General features: G+C 27.9%; 1 protein-coding gene across 1 annotated transcript in view; it reads right to left on the bottom strand.

Moving 5' to 3' along the window:
- The window catches only part of LOC107453839 (Ecdysone-induced protein 93F), a 30,335-nt gene extending 7,456 nt beyond the window's left edge, over positions 1 to 22,879 (bottom strand). Inside the window, exons 1-5 of the mRNA XM_071187271.1 lie at positions 22,727 to 22,879; positions 9,951 to 10,019; positions 8,408 to 8,487; positions 4,076 to 4,175; positions 1,972 to 2,221 (exon numbers count right to left, since the gene is read on the bottom strand). Coding sequence (XP_071043372.1) covers positions 1,972 to 2,221; positions 4,076 to 4,175; positions 8,408 to 8,487; positions 9,951 to 10,019; positions 22,727 to 22,820 — 593 coding nt within the window. The 5' untranslated portion in view covers positions 22,821 to 22,879. The remainder of the gene's footprint in view (positions 1 to 1,971; positions 2,222 to 4,075; positions 4,176 to 8,407; positions 8,488 to 9,950; positions 10,020 to 22,726) is intronic.
- Positions 22,880 to 23,466: the final 587 nt, after the last annotated feature.

Below are 23,466 nucleotides of genomic sequence, written 5' to 3'. Positions count from 1 at the left end.
GTTTAGATAGTTATGAATACATTGTTTTGTGTTTTTAACCAGAGCTTGATTTAGAAAATCAAAATATTAATTTTGTAAAGTAAAACTGAATAATTAAAAAAGTTTTTGAATTTAAAGTTCACATCACTTTATGCATTCATTTTTTACTCATAAAATTCAATAATTTAGAATATTCGCATAATTGCTTGAGTTATAATTTTATCTGAGTTTCGTAATTTTGAATTTATCAGCTTTTATATTAAAATTTTGAGTGTAAACAAGAATTTGGTTACTTAAAAGAATAATAAATAAATAAATTTCTACTACTATAGAAATTTACAATTTCAGTTTTAATTACGTGTTGACATTTCTAAATTTTAGATAAACTGTGGGTAATAAAAATTAGATCACAAGTAGAATTTTCACATGAGTAAAAAATCAGATTGAAATTTTACCAGGCTGTTTGGATGAAAAAGTTTTATTGGTCCATACATTTAAAAAAACAAACAAGAGTTATGGTTTTAGATTATTTTTGTGTCTGCTAACAAAATGTAGTCTAACATACAATCCATTTTCTTAAAAATTTTAATTGCACTAACTATTTAACTAAAATGTTTTCCTTTATTTACTTAATAACATGTATTTCGTAGAAAAAATATTTTCTTCATGTGCTTTTAAAGCGCTTGAGAGGGGACAGTTGCATGGAACTTTCATTGCTGGTCCTTGATTTTTTATTACCTGCCCTATAAGAAGATAGAAATTTAATAATATAATTCAGAAAAAAAGTTTTCCTAAAGAAGCGCAGTTAGCTTTTCTCACCATAAAATTGTAAGGGAAAGTGCTGAAAAGTAATTTTAACTTTCTTAGCAGAAGATATTTAATTAACACAGAAATTTTATGGGAAACATATTATATATATTTGTCTATTAATATAATTTTTATTTTTTGTATTAATATAATATAATTTTTATTTGAAATGAGTTACATTATATTTTTGCTAACTCAAATCTGTTGCACATAACTTGGAACGGTCTAGACTGCAACATGCATACACACACTTTCTTGATTTTGTTACGCCTAACAAAAATTTATTATTTTTCTTGAAGAAACTGGTATTTTACAGATTTTGGTACTTATCTACCTAGGTTCTGTCTTAAAATATTAATTTTATAATATTTTATTTTCAATTTAAGATGGTTGAAAAAAATCAACTAGAGAAAAAAAAAATTTAAATCCTGGAAGAATTGAAATTGTCACCAACGCAGCAGATACAGGTTGTTATAGGTATCAACAATGGCTAATGCAAGATTTTTAACTTGAGACTCATTTTTGTGAGAAGTTTTAGCGAAATTTATAAGTTTATAAAAAAATTATATACAATTATTATACAAATAAATATATAAAGAAACAAAAAAAAAAAAAAGTTTATATAAAAAAAGAAAAATTAAAATTTCATAATGAAAAAACAAACAATGTAATTAGAATTGCTGCTGCTAAAAAAATAATGAAATTAGACAAAAAAAAACATAACTATAAAAAAAAAGCAAACGAGAAACATAAAAAAAATTCTTTTTAACTCTTAAAACAAAAGTTTGAAGTCTCATTTTTCTATATTATCTATAAATGCTCTTAAAAATTGCTGCATTTTAATGAAGACACTGTTAAAAATAATTTATGAAAATAAAATCATTCTAGTTTCCGAAACAAAACTTTTACTTTGAAAACTCAAATTATTTACATTTAATACAAATTTACTTATTATTCATTATTTCTGTTTTACTTTTCTCTTGGACATCAGTGGCTGTAATGTAATGAGTATAATTCGAAGAAACTTTAAATAGGCATCACCATTAAGCTCAGTCCTAAAAATTTCACATTTTTTTTCTCTTTATTTGACTATCGAAATAAAGAAAAAAAAATCGAAGTTAAAAAAAAGATTAAGAAAAAGTTACTATCGAAAAAATATAAATGCATAGCTACTTAAAAACTCACCCAGGCTTTACAGGGATCTGAGGAACTTTCAAAACTGATTTTGAACACAATCTATCATCATCAAAATTTAAATTTCTGGAATGTTGGGACTTGCTCGAAATTGCTTTGGAGTCATTAGCGTTTGTTTTCAGAGAAGTTTTACTTAAATCCAAAGGTTGATCCAGTGATGAAGAAGAATTTACAGTATTACCACTAGGCAAAGCAACATTATGCCATGCAGATAAATTTGAGGGGCAAGAAGTAAAGGAACCTGTAACAACAAGACATTTTAATTTTGTACTTATAAATTACATGCTTTGCACTTGGAAATAAAAAAATTTGGATGTTATTTTCCCCTGTTGAAAATCAGCTATTAGATTTCGCACTTTCTATAGTAATACCATATACAGTCGACACTTGATATTAAGGCCTCTTTAATTCAAAGAAAAATGAACCTCTAATGTGGGGTCATTATATTGCAAGTGCAAGAAATAGCCTTAAAATTTTTAAAAAAAAGAAAGAAATACGACTAAATTTGACAAAACAATACTTAAGAAATAGGAAACTAACAGAATAATTGATAATAACAAAACTTTCTTTAACATACATAAAGTACTATTTAAAATATTAGTGCACTAATTAAAATATTACCTTTTCTATAAATAACATGCAACTGCAAAGCCTAAACAAGAATCAACAGATAGGATGTGAATCCCACTGCTATAAATTGAAAATAAATGAACCCAAAGGGAATAACATTTTATAAAATGAGTTCATAAAAATAAGAAAAGTATGACTAACTATAATTGATTGAATTCTTTGAAAAGAAATTTTTAAAGATGGCAAATGCATCTTTTTAACCTAATGAATGGATACAAGAGTTCTAGAAATTGTTTTTTATCATAGTGCAAAATACACCAATGGATTATCACAGTGAAGTAATCAGGGCTGGCATGAGGGAAAGGCAGACAGTCGACATGGGCTTAGGCACTGCCCTTAAAAGGCCCTATGGAGGAAGATTTAGGATCAAAGATCTTAAAAATTTAAATATTGATACTTTTAAAAAATTATAGCTATCATACTCATTTTGTGTTGTTATAGGAAATATTTCATAATTATCAGACTTTTTAATAGCTTTTCAATTTTTGATAAAAATACACTAGTGAATTAGTTTCCAAAAATTAAGTATTTCACTACTTCACTTATAAATAAATGCATTAAGAGGGAAAAAAATTTAATACTATATTCAGAACAGTCATGGAATTAGACATTTGAGCAGAGTCTTGCAATTTTACAGCCCGCTTACAAAACAATCAAAAAACAGTCAATACAAACAAATTTAACAATAAAAATAATTATGAATTAAATGCAAAAAAAATTTTAGGTCATATTTTCAGTTGTGAAAATTAAAAGCAATATTTAATGCCATATCTTTCAACCAACAGTACGAAAATTCCAGCTTGGCTTTTACGATGATGAATTTCAAAATTTTATGAGCCTCATCCAAAAAGCTACATTGGTTTTAATAGGCATATCTTAATTTCAGTTTAAAAAAAAAAGGTTATTAGTTTTTTAAAAAATTTTTATGGAAAATTTACACCTAGTAACATAAATAACTGCTTAAAACTGATACGTTAATGTTATGTCATGTAATTATGGTAATGTTTTATCTAATATATCTATTTTATTTATAATTTCATAATGTAAAAAAATAAGCAATATTTCTTAAAATACAGAATTAGTGATCAGTTTTTTAATATGCCAATAAGTTAAAACTAGTATCTTGTAGCAGTCATAAATTCCATTTGTTTTAAAAATATCAATTTAAAATTCCAAGTAGGCTGTTAAGGATTCATATCAGTTTTATCGAAAATTATCGTGAACATTGAACAAAATGTAATTGGTTGAATAATTTTATGATTGCATTTATCAATTAATTTGAATATTCAATTAATATTTAATCTTCGATATGCTTGTAACCAATCTGAAAGAATAAGTTTTAATTTTTAGTCAACAAATTGATTGTTATCATAATGGGGCCTATAAAGCCAAGAAGTTAAGACCTATAGATTTACATTACTAATTACATTATTGTTAGAGTAGAAAACAAAGTTCTCACATTTACCTGATAAATTACCCTGATCAGACGATGCTGAATGTTCGTCTGTATCTAATCTTAATGCATTGTAGTTTTCCACAGTAGGAATAATACCACTGGCAGGATCCTATAAAAATAACATTTTTCTTAACACAGAGAATTAAAATGTTTCAGTGCAAAATATCATTAAAAGCTAGGTAGCAGAAACCCTTTGGTATAACAATGGACAGTGAAGAATATCATAGTCTCTGCAGATTATTTTTGACCTCAGATATATATATTTATTTTAAAAATAATTGGAAAGAAAGTGCTAGCAGAAATCAAGAACAATTCAAAAATTTAAGGACAAAATGAAAAGAAACGATTTTCCCCTTTTTTTATGAAAAATAAGACATAGAGTTCCTTATATTAAAAATCTGATACAAAAAAAAAAGGATTGTTCATATTTCCGGTTATCATTTTATTTGTCTGCAAAGGAACTGTGGAGATACAGTAATGAATTTCACTAGAAGAAACTTTCAAATGGGACAAATCAGAGCACCGTAAATTACAATAATTTTCATTAACTTCCTTTAAAATGAAAAGATTTTATTTTAATATTATGATCTGCAAATTCTTTATTTCTTAATTTGGTTTAGAGTAAGCATGTTTTTTCTTTTGAGCAAAGCTAAAGTATGAATGCATAAAATTAAATTTAAACGAAGTTTTTGTGTATAACTTTATTATATTCAATATCTGCAAACTGTTCTAGATATATATTAGATCCAGCTTAATTTTTACTGTAATAATCTCTGCCCAGGGTTCCCACTCAATTTCAGAAGAAAATTATTTTTTTTTTACTTTCACCAGCATAGCTACCAACATGAAGAGGAAAAAATCCAGTAGATTTTACGAAATACAAATTTCCTGATAAGTGTTGCATGATATACGAAATATTTTAAATATGGGGAATTTTATTGTAATAAAAATAGAAAAATTTTATTACCTTAAACATTAGAAATGGTCCTCAATATTTTCCATTTATGATTCACATTGTACTTAAACAGGGTTCCCACTCTTTTATCAAAGCAAAAATTAAGCACTTTTAAGGACTTTTACCAAAAAAATTAAGGACTTTTCTTCAAGAAATTAAGGATCTTAAAAATGGCATAATGATTATTCATCATCAAATAAAACATCATAGATTAATAATAGTAGATTTAAAAAATGGAATAGCTTTTCTTTAACTCAGTAAATCAGATTCCTAATGCATCGCTTAAAATGAAAGTAATTATATCGGCCTGCTGATATTTGTGTTAAGTCAATAATTTGCGATACATCGATTTAAAAATGTCTAAGAGTAGTACTCATTAAAATTGCCACATCATAACAAAAAAAAATGGGAAAGCCAAACAGAAATAAAACAAAAAATTGTTCTCAATTTTTATAAGAAAAACTTAACGTTGAAAATTACACTTTAAGTGTTTCCCATCGCCGGATTTATCGAATGATGAAAAAGAAGGCTCTTTAAAATATGCTATGAACAACAAAAAAAAACACAATTAATCAAAAGAGCAAAAGAGGGACAGAAAATTTTCCTCAATTCTTAAAACAAAACTTGCAACGTAGAAAATCAATTTTCTATTTTACTGGTTATCTAATTATCTGTATAACTTTAAAAGAAGAGTAGAGATAAAAATTAAAATTGTAAAGTGTATTGAAGATGGAACCAATCAATTGACACTGTGTAAGGAATTTGCGTTGTCAAAATCTACAGTTTCAAACATTTGGAAAAATTGAAGTGCAATTCTTGCCGCACACGACAAAAATATGGTTTCATGGAAAAAACTGTGTGGAGCTGAGAGAAAACGCAGAAGAAGCTTTGTTAAAATGGGTTGCCACTCATAGGGATAGAAATCTTCCTGTGACCGGACCTATGCTTCAAATTAAAGCAAATGAGTTTGCTGAAAAATTAATTAGAGGAAAGGGATTTTGTGTGCTCCAATGGATGGCTGCATAGATTCAAAAAAACGGAATAATATTTCTTAAGGAAAGATTATTGGAAAAGAAGCGAGTGTTGATGCAACGAATGTGGAAAACTGAAGTGTGGCCGAGTATTATACAGAATCATGAAGAGAAAGACATTTTTAATCCTGATGAAGCTGGACTATTTTACAAATTGATTCCCAATCAGACGTTAAAATTTAAAGGAGAAAAATCCACTAATGGGAAATCCTCCAAAGTGAGAATAACAGTTCTTGTTTGTGCTAACATGAATGGCTCAGAAAAGCGAAAACTAACTGTCATAGGCAAATCTCAAAAACCAAGGTGCTTTAAAAATGTTAAAAAACTGCCTGTAAACTACAAAGCTAATCAAAAAGCATGGATGACCTCCCATTTTTTTGAAAAAGAACTTTGACAGTGGGACAGTGATTTATTAAAAGTAAATCGTAAAATTGCACAGCTCACCCCCATTTAAAAAGTCAGAGTGTATAAAGCTCGTATTTTTACCACCAAATACGACTTCTGTGTTGCAACTCATGGACCAGGATGTTATTCGCTTTCTGAAGTATCACTATAGGAGACAATTAGTTACGCGTATTTTAGATAACTGTGATAAAAACAACACGGACTCAGAATGCAACATCTCTCTTCTAGAAGCAATAGTTTTGCTAGAAAATCGTAGAGGCATGTAACATCAGCTACNGATTATCCATCCATTGGGGATTAAAATAGCACTTCCCAGGCATAACTAGTCTAAACTACATAACACAAATACGAAGCCGTGCCTTTGCGAATACGCTTTACAATAAAGTTTTGAAATGACGCAAACGTAAGGACAAGTGCGGATGGTAAAACGGCAAATTTATTGAAAACTACAAGGTACATATTGTTACGAAATTCGAGAGTACTCCAGTTTCGATAAGAAAAAAGAAGATATAAGCATATGCGACAGAAGATGAAGTGGAGGCTCGCCCCGAACACATTGATTGTCTGCTGTGCTCTGCGCGCTTGGCCGACACCAAGACGCTAGGCCCGGTTAGAAACGGTGGCGCTAAAAACCACGTGAGAGAGCTCGGGAACAAAACAGAAAGAACGAGAAAGATCCGCAGGTGTTTTATAAAAAGGGCCGCCGGCAGTATTGGACAAATTCAAGGACCTATCAAGTTTTTCAAGGACCTAAGACGTTTTTCAAGCACTTTCAAGGACCTAAATTTAGCACAAAAAAAATTCAAGGACTTTCAAGGACTCTCAAGGACCGTGGGAACCCTGATTTTTCTTAAAATGTGACAATATGAAAATTCGAGTTCTGCAACATTAGAATTTTGCTTTGAGAATTAAGAACTGTTTATTATTTTTTGTAAACTATTGTTTTAACTATGGAGCTGCATTTGAAAAGAGTAACTTTTTCCTTAAATTACGCTGGAACACGAGAACGAGAATGGAAACATGAGATTTTCATCTTCTAGGTTTCGTTTTAAGAAGAGCAATTTTGAATTTTTTTTTGGTTTCTGGTTTGTTTTTTGCACAGCTATAAGTCTTTCATTCTCATTTATCGATCTTTAGTATTTTGCGATGTTCAGCGATTCTGATATTTAATTTCAAAACTTCAGCTTTCTTCCCTTTTATTAAATAAACTTTTGCTTTTTTTATTGGCCTATTTATTATGATCCAGCACTTTTCCCAGTAAACACTGAACACTGAGAATTTTGGTGTTAAATAATAAAAAGTGATGTAATTTAAATACAACAATTTATGTTCCTTTCCTGCATTTTTTTCTTATACCTGTTAACCATTTCACTTAGCATTAATAATTTTGATAAAAGACTATTAATGTTTAATTATCTCTTTTTTTCGTCATTATTCTGGACACATTTGATAATTTTTAAGATACAGCATTCCCCCCCCCCTCCAATGGAAATGAAGTAATATAAAAAATTAAGATTTTCAAAGCTCAAATATCAAAAATTTGCTGTTTCCTGAACATTCTGGTTAGTTGATTGAATTGTTCTTATATATTTCACACGTATAGAAAAAAAATCTGGACACATTCTTGTACAGAGTTCATTCAAACTACCTTTATGTCTGCTTGCAAGCAAACATAACATTTAAAAGATATTAGATACTTCCAAAACATTGATAGAAATAAAACCAATTAACTAGTAATCAACTTCATATATTTTTTAAAACAAAATTTGGCTTATGGAACAATCACAATTTTTCGATTTAATTATTCCATTCTTAAAAAAATTCACTAAAAAAAGAAAGACTAATTAACAGAATATTTTTACACTTCCACTTTTTTTTCTTTGTGGAGATATTAAAACATACAAATATAAATAACAAACAGTATAATGTAAACATTATAGGCACACTTACATAAGGTGGTTGTTTCTTGGCACAACAAAAATAGCAGGTGTCTTCAGGAAACCAATCACAGGGACATTCAGTTTCTAGATCTATGTATTTATAAAAATGATTTCAGAAAATTTCTTTATACATAGTGACACATAAAATATAAAAATTATGAAACTTTTTCTCATTAAAAATATTAAGTTTCTAAAGCATTATTTACAGATCTGTATATGTAAAAAGCTAATTCCTGACTTCCTCACTCACAAGACAAGTTCTTTAGAAGCTTTTGACATTCTGTAATTATCAGGGTAATTAGCCTAATTGACATTCTTTTACCAAGATGGAAGTCTCATATTTGGATCTTTTGCTACTTATCCAATATAAAAAAATAAAATTAAAAAAAAAAGTAATTGGTGGAATAACCCTTATTGAAAGTTATGCAATACATAAGTTTCCCCCCCCCCCCCCAAAAAAANAAAAAAAAATATAGATCCTAAATTTCAACCATGTGAAAGGATTTGTTAATGGAAAAATACTCCTGAACTTAAATTGATAAGGGATGTAGATCGTAGGCTTGATACAGTTGCATGAAATGAATTACAGTGACTCAAAATTAATGTTAGAACAAGTCTATAAAAAATCAACTCCTAGAAAATTTTTGTAAAATTTATGCAGTGTTTGTTCTCACTGACTTTTGATTTACATTTAACAATTTGGTTAATCTGCAATTTAAGACAATAGCCAAATGAAAAAAATGCTATCAAAACAAACTTGCCCACTCTCTAAATGGTAAACTTTCACTTAGAGACACAATACAAGGTTTCCACCCACAATACATGGCTAAAAAAGAAATATGGGAGAATAGCAGACAGCCTTTTTTACTGAAATCATTAATTCATTAACCTGTTTGAGTGATTTTCCAGAAAGAAAAGGTTTTTTTTAAGCTTTTGCAGATAAGTGAAATAATTGTTTGTTTTGTCATCTTCAAATGATACACATTTGGCCACAAAGTCCATCAGAAGAGAAAACCTACCTTGAATTGATGACATTTTTGCCTAATTAAAATATCGAATGAATAGTGTAGATAAGAATTATTCTCCTTTGATTCACAATATCAAGAGGAAACTGCATTCTGATTCCATAGTATTATAGATCAATAGAGCATATATTGATAAAGATTATGCATTTTTGCCTATTTGCATAAAAAATAAAATTGTAATACTTATCAAATCCTTAGTTCAAATAGATCCCATTTAAGAACATTTTGATATTTATACAAGAATCACAATATTTCCTAGCCAATCTAGCTTAATAGCAAACACACATTCAGACCACCAGCAATTATTTTCTTTAAGTCAACAGGTAACATACATACAAAGTATAAATATGCAGCCTGCATGACTTATTTCTATAATTTTATAAACTATACAATCAAAAACTGTTGTAACTTTACTCAGCAAAAACTAGGTGATACTAATTTTAAAAATAAACTGTGAAAGTTACTTAAAATATTGAAATGTGGTCAGACTTATCAGTAAAATCACAAATAGTTGTGATAAGATATTACCTGAAAAAGGTTGAACAAGAATTTTCCATTTTCGTGCTCCCATCAACTCTTCAGCTAGGCGTTCTAAACCTGCAAAGAGATAATTTCTTAAGTATAGCTGTCAACATAGATAGGAAAAAATCCAGTAGATCTTACAAAATATAAATTTTATAATAATTGTGGCATAATGTACTAAATATTTTAAAACATAGGGAATTTTATAGTGATCAAAATAGAAAAACTGCAATATTTTCCAGTTATGATTGACATTAAACATATTTAAAAAGTTATACTATATCATGTTTACTCATAATTTCAAATATTAATAAAATAAGCATTTAATTCAAAGATAGTTAAAATATTTTTTAACTATTTAAAAAGAGAGTTTGGAATAAAAATAAACTAAAACTTCTTGAACTGATTTCTATAAATGAGGTTTGCTTAATTAAGCATTAGTCATGCAGGGTGGCCACTCAAATCAGGTATCAAATTTCCCTGATTTTTCCAAGTTTTCCAATAAAAATCTGAAAATTTCTAGGTCAGCATGCTTTTCTCTCTGCTAAAATGTAGTATAGGTACAAGAAAAGTGTCAATATTAGTGTATTAGTCAACAGTGTAGTATTTCATTTAAACTGTTACTTTTTTAATATATCATTTTGAATAGATGTGGAGGAAACAATATGTTTAGCTTGTAGAAAATAATGCTGTCAATGAATAAAATTTTTTTAAGAGTTAAATAGTTTTTGCACAAAATGTAACAAATAGCAATGACCCAAAACAACCTTGGATAAGTACTGTTTAATATATTTATATAAGCAAAAGAAAATAATTCCAGGTGATTAGTAACAAATAAATTTTTATATTTATTTACATTTCAATATAGAGCCATTTTATACTGTATTTTATCCAAACATTGCTATTTATAAAATTCATTGAAATGTCACATGTTTAAATAATGTTGCTTGTGTCAAATTAGCACTATTATTTTAAGAGACATTCATAAAGGAAAAATTGTCAAATTTCTTGTTGCATATTCTATACAGAAAAAAAACTAAATAAAATTCTCTAAATTTTATTCTTCTTTTTCTTATTAGAAATTAGAATATATTAAGAATTTCAACCTAAAATGATTTCCTAGCTTAGATGAGTTAATTGTTTTTGTTTTTACATCTCGGCAATTTCATGATAACGGAAAAAAATGAACATTAATTTCTTAGAAAAACTATCTTATAAAACAAAAGTTTACTATCATCACACTCTTACATTAAATATTTAGTATATCATAACTAGGACTGGGTGATATAAGAAATTTTATATCGTAATGCATCGTCAGTTTTGCATCGCGATATAGTATTTTTGAAATTCATTTACTTGTAAGGCGCAGAAAGTCGGATTTCTATCAAAACTTCATACTCAGGTTGATTAAAATCAATTTATGAATTTGATGTATATGTCTTGCTTAAGAAAGATATTTATGTTATATTTTCTAAAAATGATCGCGCAAATAACGAAATATTTCTTAGTTTAAAAATAAATAATAAAAAAATAAATAAAATTGAAATTTATCAATATTTACCAAACAATACAGAAAGAAGATTTAAAAAATAAGTTTGTTAAAAATTATTTGTATGCTTAAAACAAAGTGCTAAATAAATTTAACAAAAAAAAAACACTTTTAAAACAACACTATTTTTTATCATTATTATTTCACATAAATAATAAAGTTAAATTGAATAATTACCGAATTCTGAACGAAAAAACAAAGTAAGGTTTAATTTCTTAAAAATAAAAACAAAAGAATTATGATATTCGATAATATATTTAACTGACAATATTGAAAGAAAATTAAAAAACACGATTATACTCTTTAATAAAACGAAGTGCTAAATGATTTTATAAAAAGAAGTCGCAATCGCAAACATTACTAATTTTTTTGAATAAACAAAGTTGATTGACTTATGTCCAAATCCAAAAGAGGTAAAATAAGTTTTGTTATAATTTTATTTATAAAAATGAAAACTAAAGATTCATAAATTTAAACTCAGCAATAAAAACCTATTAAATTATTATTTTATCCAAAAAGTTTTTAATAAATTAAAATAAAGTAAAAAATAGCCTAACAAATTTAATAACTTTTTAATTAAATTTTTTATGGGCACCTTAAATTAGATTTCCGTTTGTAATAAATTCAATAATGTAAAATAATACTTAAACATATAATATCAAAATTAATTTTCACATTTAAAAATAAAAAAGAAAGTTTTGTTTCTAAGAAAAATTTACCTAATTAATTAAGAAACACTTCTTGATATATTCTTTTCAATAATAGATTACGTTCAGAACAAGGTAATGATCACAAAGTCAGTCCCACTGAAAATAATCTACAAGAAACGATATCAAGTCGCGACAAAGTAGAAAAAAAAACCTAAGAGGTGCGGAAACGAACATGCAAGACCACGATATATGTTCTCAAAACTGATTCTGATTCTACTGTTCATCAATCAAGGCCGTTTCAATATAACTATACGTACATCGTCTTCCCCAGCGCGAGTTGGCATCGGAACGTAAGAGATCCTTGCGTGTCTTGAATCGCATATTGTAATATTGTTCATCTTCTTTACTCGGCGGCTTAAATCAGATTTCTGATGCATCGCCTGGAATGAAAGTCGCTGTACTGGCCTGCCGATGCAGGCGTTAAATCGATATGTCGCGATTTATAGCCCAGTCCTAATCATAACCTAATGAAAAACAATTTGTTTTATAAAAACTGATTATTATAAGTTCAAATTAAATGGATTAAATTGTTGTTGTCGGATGTAAATTGCACGAAAGCAAAAAATTATCACGAATTTACAAATTGTCGAAACTCTGTGAATTTGTTTGTAATTTAAATGTAAACTAGACTGAATTTTGAATCTGACACTTGAATAAAAAATTCTATGCAATTGTTAGTGAAACATGATACATAATTAATTTGAAATATTTTACTTAAGTGTCAGAAATGCAAGAAAAGTTTGCCGAGTTGATAATATTTCAACTTTTTTACGATAAAGTTACGTCTAAATAAAAGTGGATATAACAGATGGTAAAATTATTGAAATTAAGAGAAAAATTCCAGGTATTCCTTGAAATTCCCTGATTTTTCCAGGTTTTTGACAAAATTTCCCTGACTTTTCCAGGTTTTTTCCAGTATAAAAAAATTCCCTGATAATTCCAGGTGGGTGGTCAGCCTGTCATGCTTATTTAAATATTCTAGCAAGCAAGCAATAATCTGTACAAAAATTTTATTTAAAAAAGGATTTTTTTAGGAAACTAACTAAATTTTAGGGAATTTCCTAAAATGTACAAAAACCAGGGGAATTTTAATTAAATAAGTAGACCAGGAGAAACTGGCAAAATCCAGTAGAGTTGGCAGCTATGCTGAAAATATCTAAAAAATTCTGCCTTCAACTAAGTTGTGTAAACTCACGTTTTAATTTTGAACAAATTTAAATTTTGTTGGTATGATTTAAAACTTATGCAGTAGGTTATTATATTTATGGCAGATTTATCATTACTTAATATTTAGCAATGATGGCTTAACTGGATTCATATAATTTTGATTAAAAACAACTGTATAACAAAAGAGAAATATCAGACTAAAAATATTGCCAAAACGTCTCAACTTTTAATAGAGAGCTAAATAATACTTAACTATTTTTTATTACTATTGCAAACAAAGGATAAACAGTAAAACTAGTTTAAACGATTTTAATTGTTGGATTGCTTTATAGTATTTGATTTGTGACATATTGTTTAGTTAAAACCCCTTCTTACAATGAACCTAGAGATCCCTTCCAAACTCATTTAACAAATAATATTTCATAAGTTTATAGTGACAGTTGAAAAATTGGTAACTCGCTAAGAGTGGAATAGTTTTCCGGGAATTTTTTCAGTTCTCTAGCTTTAAACTTGCGTGAGTTGTGATAGCAATCTCTTAACATTGCGCCAAATTTCGATTTCACACTCATTCTTTAACCAAACTAAGGCAAACAAGATGCTCAGCTTTAATATTTTCTTTGTTACAGTGCACTTTAAATCCTGCGATAATAAATTGTGCATTTGTGGTCAGTTTACTGATGACATAGTATCAGAAGTTAAACAAGGGAAGAAAGCTGAGGAATGTGAAATTTCAGCATTTTCTATTTTGGAAGTGAAATCAGCAGCAAATATCCTGATCTTTTTTTTTTCTTCAGAAAATGTGGACAAGAAAATACAGGAATTTTTACAATAAGTTGATAAGAAAATTGAAGTATTCTTAAAATCGAATTGTATTTATTCCCGAATTGTATTTATTCAATCTAAAATCGCTAAGAATTTTGATTAAAATGTTAAAGCAAAATCAAGTTATAGATGTTAAGTAATTATTTTTAATACTATTTGATATAATTACCAATTTAATAAGTTAATTTATTTTAATAGACACTTTTTCTTATGATGTAGAGTAGGAGTGCAGAACCTTTTTGAGTGAAGGGCCACATGCACAGATGATTGACCAATGAAGAGCTGCATGCCAAAGAATTTAGACAGACATGTTGTTAGGAATTATAGTAATTGTTATATAAACATAGTTCTAGGCACTAAATTCTTTTTATCAGCCTACCTTGTAATATGTTTGCATAAAATTATATACTTTCAAATGTTTAAAATAAAAAACTCCAAAACTGATTATTTAAAGAGGAATAAACAGAATCAGAATCAATTTATCAGGAAAAAAAATTCAGATAAATTGAAATAAATAAAAACAATGGGATATTTCATGGTTATTTTTTATCACATTACTTAATAAAGTCCATTGAAACATAAATTTTAACATTAAAAAATTTTAATGTTCATAGAATTACATTTAAAAAAAATAAATATTCTAGTTAATAAAATAAATGCAAGATAAATACTTTGATTTAAAGAAAGTTTATAGGGTAAAAAATGATTAAAAGTAAAACAAAAACTCTTCAGTGCAAAATAAGATTCAATTAGTAGGAAATATACTTCAACATTATTTAAAACATTTATTTTAAATAAATTATAAGACTTTTTTAACATGTCACTTATTATTTACAATTAATCCACATTTATATTAACAATTAATTAAAATTTACATTACTTTATGAACTTATCTTTATTAAATTTTTTTTTACGGTTAAAATTTAATGATATACCAATCACGACCTAGCATACAATCATAAATGATATAAAATGGCCAAGTTGGTCAAAAATAGTTTAAAAAAATTTCTGAATGGTTGTCCTGTAATTTGCAAAATTTTTAAATATTGTTATATAATTTTATCTACTTGATCATGTGATTGCTTTATTGTGCCATTTAATAAAAATTTAATGATTTTGTTTTAAGACTGCTCTGTAATTTTGAACATGCCAAATAAACTAAGCTCAAAAACCTCTTAAATTTATGTTAATATTTGCACAAATAGAGTAAAAAGTAATTTTTTAAATGCAAGATTCAAAACTCACGTGCCCTTAAACTATAGCATTAAAAAATCAGAATCTCTTAAATCCCGGGAAAAAGAGTAGTAATAACTAGCAAAATCCCTTTATATCTCCGATGAAATTGGCATGAATAAAGCATATAAAAAAGTGACGTATTTAATTGCTTGATTCGAAATTAAAGTGTCGCAATAGTGTATACAGGGACTTTCAAAACCTTCTAGAAGTGTGTAGCAATAATTGCCAAAATAATAATTGAAAAATAATTTGATTTGTAATAAAATCAGCAAAAATAAACCAGGTAAAAAAATGGTTATCTAAATGAGCGATTCGTAATAACACAGAGTTAAAATATCAAAAACTTAAAACCATGCAAAAAATGCAATAACTGCCGAGGAATGGATCAAAAGTAATTTAGATTTGCTATGAAGTTTGTGCAAATACAGCGTTTCATAACTTTCAAGATGTAAAAACATATTTTAAAAAATTGGGATTTTAGAAACGGCGTAAAAATGGGTAACAATAACTACTGAAAAGTAATTCGTTTTACGATGAAATCGGCAAACACGAAGAGCACCAAAAGTGACAGCTTAAGTTCGAAAATTTGTGTATCGTAATAATGTTGTATTAAAAATATTAGGATTTTCAAAACTATGCGTAAATCCATAGTGTATTCAATACAAAAAAAAAAAACATTGATCGGGATTGGGTGCGTCAAAAACTTATATGCGTAAATTTCAATTTCTTTTTTTGCTTGCTTAGATTGCTGTCATGGGCCGCACATTGAGAGTTGGCGGGCCACAGGTTGTGCACCCTTAATGTAGAGATTCAAAATTTTTATTGTTGACATCTCAAAGTCATATAAAAATTCTGATTGGGTGCATATTTTACAGCCTCGTATTTCCAGCCTGGCTGGCAGGTAAATAATCCAAAATAAAGTTTTTTAAATTTTAGTTGAAAACTGACAATATGCAGGGGGAGGGCAATGAGGATTACTAATGGGGTAGAAAATCTATTATATTTTATTCAGGGGTAAAACAGCAGGGATACAAAAAACAAAATTCAATAGAGTAGCTAGATTTTTACACAAGTAGCAATATACATTTTGGAAGAGATAAGTGACCATTAAAAAATAATTTATTCATCACAAAACTAGACAAAGAAATTATATGAAAAAAGACAACAAATAGTAAACCTTATAAAAGAGAAAGAGTGAGAATAAGTAACAACTTCATTAAAGTGAATGAATTTCTGTGTTATCACTAAAAGAGATTCAACTTATTCTTTATTATATATTTTTTTCGTTTTGTTCAGTTCAGCGTCAGAGAAATATAAAAAAGCATAAAATTGTGAATGCCCAATAGGTTATTCCTCCTGTTTATCAAGCTATTACACATCCTAACAAAAAATATGCCAGATATTCTTCAGTTGTGAAATTCTTTAAAGAAGACATTCCAAAAATAGAAACCAAACCTTAAACATTCTAATAATTATTTATGTCATTTATCCCTATGTATAAAAAGACAAGGTACTAATTTAAAATATTAAAAGTATTAGTGATTCCTTAATTGAAAATTAATTCAATGTTATAAATTAGATGATATGCAATAATCTTGAAAGTTTCTTAAACTTTAAGTCATAGGGTAAACCAACCAGTCAAGGAACACACCCCAGTGAATGAACATTTCATAGAAATTTTTTAAAAACAAGATTTTAAAAGTTTTTACTTAGATTGATTGATAACAGTAGCTTACTACTTAACAGTAGGAAGTCGTCTAATAATGTATTAGGTTGCTGGGTTATACTGACATTTCTGGAAATTTTTTTGAATTTGTTAGTATCGGTGCAACACCTTGTTTCTTTGACAAAATTATAAGGTCATAGTTTGTAGTTATCCATTTAAAGTACAATTAATTTTTTGTAAGCAATAGTTTTATTTTTCTCACTGTGAAAAAGAGAATTCAAAATATGGTTATTGAAGTTACGTTTTATTTATTTTAAGTATCATAGCATAAGCAAGTACTAAGACATGGGGGTGTTTATTAACTGGATTACAAAATGATGAAAAACCAATGAATGAACAAGTGTTTCTTTACTGGGATTTTACCAAGTTAATAAAAATAAAATAAAAATTTTAATTTTCTTGTACCTTTAGTCATATTATACATCAAAACGCTGTTAAAAGTACAAAAAGCAACTTCTAACCAGTGAAGAAATAGGCATGTTCCTTCACTGGGAATAGATTTGCCAGTGAATGAACTGTATGTGCGAAACATGATTTTACATGGCTCTAAGATAATTAGTAGTTCTGCTATATAGAGAACACCTAAATTTCTGTTAAATGTTGTATAACTGATTCCTAAAATAATTTCATTTCAATATGCTAATTTAACTACTAAATTTATAAAAAGAATTACGATTATAATTCATCTTTATAAATGTAATGGTTAGTTACATCATACGTTAGACAGCTTAATTAACTATAATTACTAATCGAAAACTAAATAAATATAATAAAAAATTAAATAGAACATTTCTTTGCTGGCTTTTGAGCCAATAATTAGCTAAATTATTATCCCAATGCGGTCTTTAACATCATGACGGAAACGAGAAGGAAAAATCCATTTAAAGACAATCATCCAGGTGAAAAATAGGTGACGATATCCAATGATAACTCAGAGCAATGCGAAGATAATTTCAAAAGACAAAGCTTCCCTTACAGAGAATAATATTCGAGAGTGGTTTCAAGAACTTTGGAGAAAACTTGTGGAGGAAAGAAGTCAGGGCATTCTTTCAGAAAGTGATTGGATCTACAATGCAGACGAAACAGGAGTTGAATACTCCCCTTAAACAAGAAATATCTTAGGCCCTAAAAATTATAAGGATTTATAATCTATAGTTCTTAGGAAAGAAAAAGAAAGAACAACACTTTTGGTCAACATTTCAGCTAGTGGAAAAAAAGTGCCTCAAATGGTACTTTTTCCTTACGGAAGAATTCCTCGAGGTACTGCAGAATCAGTTCCTGCTATATATTTCATTGAAAAAAGTGATTCATGAAGTGATTCGATGACCGCAGCAACATTTTATAAATATATTGCAAATGCTTCTACCCATGGCTAATTGAAATCACTATGAAATTCCCTACTTTGAGCTTTTCTGGATGGGTATAAATCTCATATCAATTTAAGATGTTTGATGACCGCAGCAACATTTTATAAATATATTGCAAATGCTTCAACCCATGGCTAATTGAAAACACTATGAAATTCCCTACTTTGCGCTTTTCTGGAAGGGCATAAATCTCATATCAATTTGAAAAGTTTGTTCAAGTGTTGAGCAAGTTTTGTTCATCAAAACAAATTCTCTGGTTTAGCTTTCTACCTAATTCTACTAATGTACTCCAGCCTTTTGATGTAGGTAAGTCTATTTCGAGCTTTGAAAGCTTCATGGAAATCTTCTGTAAGACCTTGAAAACAAAAGAATTTTAAAACAATATGAGAGGGAATTTTACACCCATTTTTGAATAAGCTTTTGAGGTATCAATTAAAGAAGTTAACACTTAAAATGCTTTTAAAGAAATGTGGTATTTTTCTATTTGATGTTGAAAACGTTGACTTTAACAAATGCGTGTAAGGCAGATACAAAGAGATAATGAGCAAGAAAGCTTATCAACAAAACACATACTTCAAGAGTAATGATGCACAATTTCTTCAGAAGCTTGAGAATGAAATCTCTCCAGATAAGTTTTTTAAATTTTTAAAGAAACATTGACAGATAAGTCCCAAATATCCAATAGCCTGTGCTTTTCTCAATATGGAAAAGATTATTGTAAGAAGAACATTTGGATGAGTCAAGCTTAGACACTGAAGCTGAAACAACTAACAATGATAATGAATATATCTTGAAAACTGATTTTGAGATAAGTTTTCTTGAGGCATTGTAAGTTTAAAAAAGAATTGATTCTATAAGTAATTAAAGTCAGAAAATAGTAAGTACTGCTGAAGACCCACTAGACGTAAGTCAACAAGAGATAGATTTTCCTCAAACTTCGAAACTCCTTTCCCTCACGTATTATCCAGTGAGGAATTCGAAAAAGTAATGAAATAATAATAATAAAAACATCATTGGATAACACAATGATAAATAAACATTCATGATTCAAAATCAACTACCAAAGTGTGAGAAAGAAAATGAAACAAAAAATTTATTCTGTATTTAATCCCACTTTTACTTTCTATTTCATGAAAAAAAAAAGTGAAATTTCGAACAAAAAATCAGTAAAGAAAAGTAACATTTTCTACGTTAATTGTGGTTATATGTTATAATTTCATGAAAAGTCTTATATCAAGACATTTGTATGGCTTATGAATTCATAAAAAGTATTAAAAAGTCACAAAATTAAGTGTTCCTTAACTGGAAAATTTTGTGTTCATTCACTGATAAAAACTGTTCCTTCACTTGGTTATCTTACTACTTATAATTTGAACTACCATAAGCTTAAAGCAATATTATGTAAGTTCCCTAATTTTGCTTTACATAATTTGAATTGAATAACAAATATGTTAACACTGTCATTTAACTAAAATTACAAATTTTGAAATTTTTAGTTTTTGTTTAAAAGACAAGCTAAGCTTAAGTGTTCCTTCACTGGTTAGTTTACCCTATATTCATAAAATTTTATAAAAAAAAACAAAAGAAAGAAGTCATAAAATTTTATAAAAAGAAAGAAACAAACTTACAAATTACACTGCTAAAAATATTAGGGGAGCAAGCAAAACAGTGAAGAAGCCATTACGTGATAGCCATGCATTGGCACAAAATGGAGAATACAGGTGTAACAAAATGCAATATAGAAAAAAGCAATTGTACAGGAGCCTTAATTCTTTGGAATGATATAAACAAAATGATCCTTCAGAACAATTTGATTACATGTAAATTACAAAAAAAAAGATTGTTTAGAAATGATACAGGATATTTAATATGGTGGGTGGTCCTTACGAACTGTTAAGTAAACAAAACAATGAAATTATCTTGGGCCACCCTATAACAACTATGAAATCTGCCACAGATATGAATGTTTATGTTGTTTTAAAAGTTATATTATATTGATAATAATATTGCTGTATTTATAGTATAGGTACAATTACTTGTTCACAGATATACCAATGCTCAATTATAAAAGTCAGAAATCTTACCAAATAAAAATTTATCAACTAATAAATAATTATAATTTCATTAAATATTTTTCTAATTTAATTTTAACAAAAAAGTCAGCATGGTTGATATCTATGTTATCACACAAACATTGACATAAAATAATGGTACTTAAGAAATTGTTTTAGATAATCAATATCAGTTAGTTATCAATATATATATATTGATATTAAATGTGACAAACATCAAATTTATTTGAATAACAATAGATTTTTGTATATTGTTTTGCAAATCTTGCATAGATGATATTTAAAAATTAGACTTCTTACGAGTCTAATAATAATCAAATTTTAATAATCTAAATCAATTATATATATGTAATTATGTTTATCATTATTAATGTTCTTCTGTGATAAAAATATAAACTGACTTGAAAATTAAAATGTTTTAAATAAATTAAACTTTAATTTATAACAATTTAAAAAAAAAGACACAGAAAATCTGTTTAAATAAAAATTTTGACATTTTTCAAAATTAATAAATCACAATGCAAAAATAGCAAGGATTTTTTGGCAGACTTCTGTTTTTTTTTTGTTTATAGATAATGTTTGCTTCAGAGAACAGCCTCTCACTATCAATGCTACTTACAGTATGAGAAAAGTTATATACATTTTTTTACGAGTTTCGATAAAATAGGATTTTTTCCGCAAGATAAATTATGATGCATTTTGGGCAATGACTGAGAAACCAAAAAAAAAAAAAAAAAAAACTAAAAAGGCAGATTTATAAACAGTTTTGTTAAAATCATAAAAATTTATTTGTAGTGTTAACTACTAAAAATTTTAACCCTTAATTTCTCATTTCGAATAATTGTAAATATTTTTTTCTTTTTAACCTTCAATGAATGTTTGCTTCTTATCAACTATCAATTTCAAATATGCTATCCCTGGTTTTATTCTAAGGTAATAATAATTAAATATTTTTATGCAATAGTTGTAGTTGTTTGAAAATTTAAAGTAAATTTGTTTTATTATTTTAAAGAAATGGATATAAATCTGAACAGAAAGAAACTATTAGTTTAGTATCACACTATTAATGCTAAAAGAAAGAAGAAGAAAAATACTGTCGCCGGATATCCAGTTCAAAGTCGAGTACATAGCAAATGCCATTGGACAAGTCCCACTTTATTTATTTTTGATGCATACAAATATACACATCTAACAAACTGTTTAGAATCAAATATATGTATCTGTCTTTATTCAGAAATTCAATCCCAATTCTGCTTAAGTTACATTTCTCAAAGAGAAATGTTTTTAGAGTTCACAAACAAGTTAAACCAGTGACTAGGTTAAAAAACTATATTAAAAGAAAATGTGATTTAAAAAACTCCAGCTTTCACTAATTATAATGTTAAGGACATATTTCTAGGAAAAAAATTATAATGCGAAATTAAAATATTTAATAGAAATAAGTAAAAAGAGAAGCTTATTGTTCAACAGAATTAAGGAAACATGTTTCAGATTTAAACAGTTTAGAATGTTAATAAAATATTCCTTGGAAAAAAGGTTTATGTTGTAAATCAACTTAATTATTATAAGTCAATGAGAAGTAAATACCAAATATTGTTTCTAAGTATGAAACTAAAAAATAAACATTAAACTCCAGAAACAGAAGAATTGAAAATCAGTCATGGAAATAAATTTATCTTCCTCACGGAAACGAACGAAAGTTTCGCTAAATTTTGATTTCATATTTTAGAATGTTTCACATTTAAGTTCTCTGGTAGAATTGTGTGTTTACGAGAGGAGACAAAGAAAAAACTGCAAGTGACATGATTGAAGGTAATAAGATATAAAATTATGGTAAAAAAAAATGTTTTTTTCTTTTCCTTTTGTTATAATTTACTTTGCTTCTTTTTTTTTGGGGGGGGGGGTTGCGATCAGAAGAAAAAAAATATCAAGACGTCTTTTCCGTTCTATTTATCAAATTTACAGGAATGATATTAGAAAAACAAAATAGTATTCTATTTTCATTTCTGAAGTGTTTTCATCATCACTGACACAAGTATGAAGTATGTGTACTCCCGAAATATGTTTTAAAAGCAGTAATTGTTTTTTCCCTTTCAAATAGAGAAAAAGCGTGAGTATGCATATGATACTCACCTAATATATACAAAATTTCTTTGCTCCATTTATGTAATTCTTTTCGAAACACGCGACGTTCATGGGAGCAACGAGAAACAGTACACTCCGCCATTTCTCGTCTTCGCCAGGAATCATACGTGACGTCACGTGGGCTAATGCAACAAAATCAACTGGGTGGGCATGTTTTTATTTTTTTAACGGTATATTGAGACTAGCAATAACTAATTAACTTTTTACAGCTGCGTTATAGTAAAAAAATGACGATTTGAATCCGTTGATGCGGTAACGCTCACGCGGACAAGATGACAATTCGTTTTGAGGATTATGCGTCAGAAAACTATTAGTTAAATACGCTCACATGTTTCCAAAAGCAAGTTTTAGATAAATTAATTGTTAAATATTAGTTAAATGTGGAGCACAAGTACAGCAAGGGACTATTTTCATTGTATCAGATTTGTAGAACTTGAAGTTGTGTGTCGATGCGTAGACAGGTTTGATATACACGTAATTAATATATTAAATTTTCTTGAATTTTTACCATTCATAAGATTTTTAAGATAATCCACAAATTTTAAATGGTCGTGAGGCGTAAATGAATTAAAGAAAGATCACCGAAGTCAAGCATCACTGGCTGCTGTCAGTGTGCGGGTGGGTGACCACTTGGATCAGTCTGCGTAGGGACCGAGGGTGTGCGATATTGGTCCACGTTAAACTGTTCTACCGTAAAGTGCTCGACTTCGCTTGTAGGGCGTCGGGCT

Source organism: Parasteatoda tepidariorum, chromosome X1 (assembly GCF_043381705.1).
Source record: "Parasteatoda tepidariorum isolate YZ-2023 chromosome X1, CAS_Ptep_4.0, whole genome shotgun sequence".
Classification (NCBI taxonomy): domain Eukaryota; kingdom Metazoa; phylum Arthropoda; class Arachnida; order Araneae; family Theridiidae; genus Parasteatoda; species Parasteatoda tepidariorum.
Note: the sequence above shows the minus strand (reverse complement) of the source record. Positions and strands in the feature narration are given on the sequence as shown.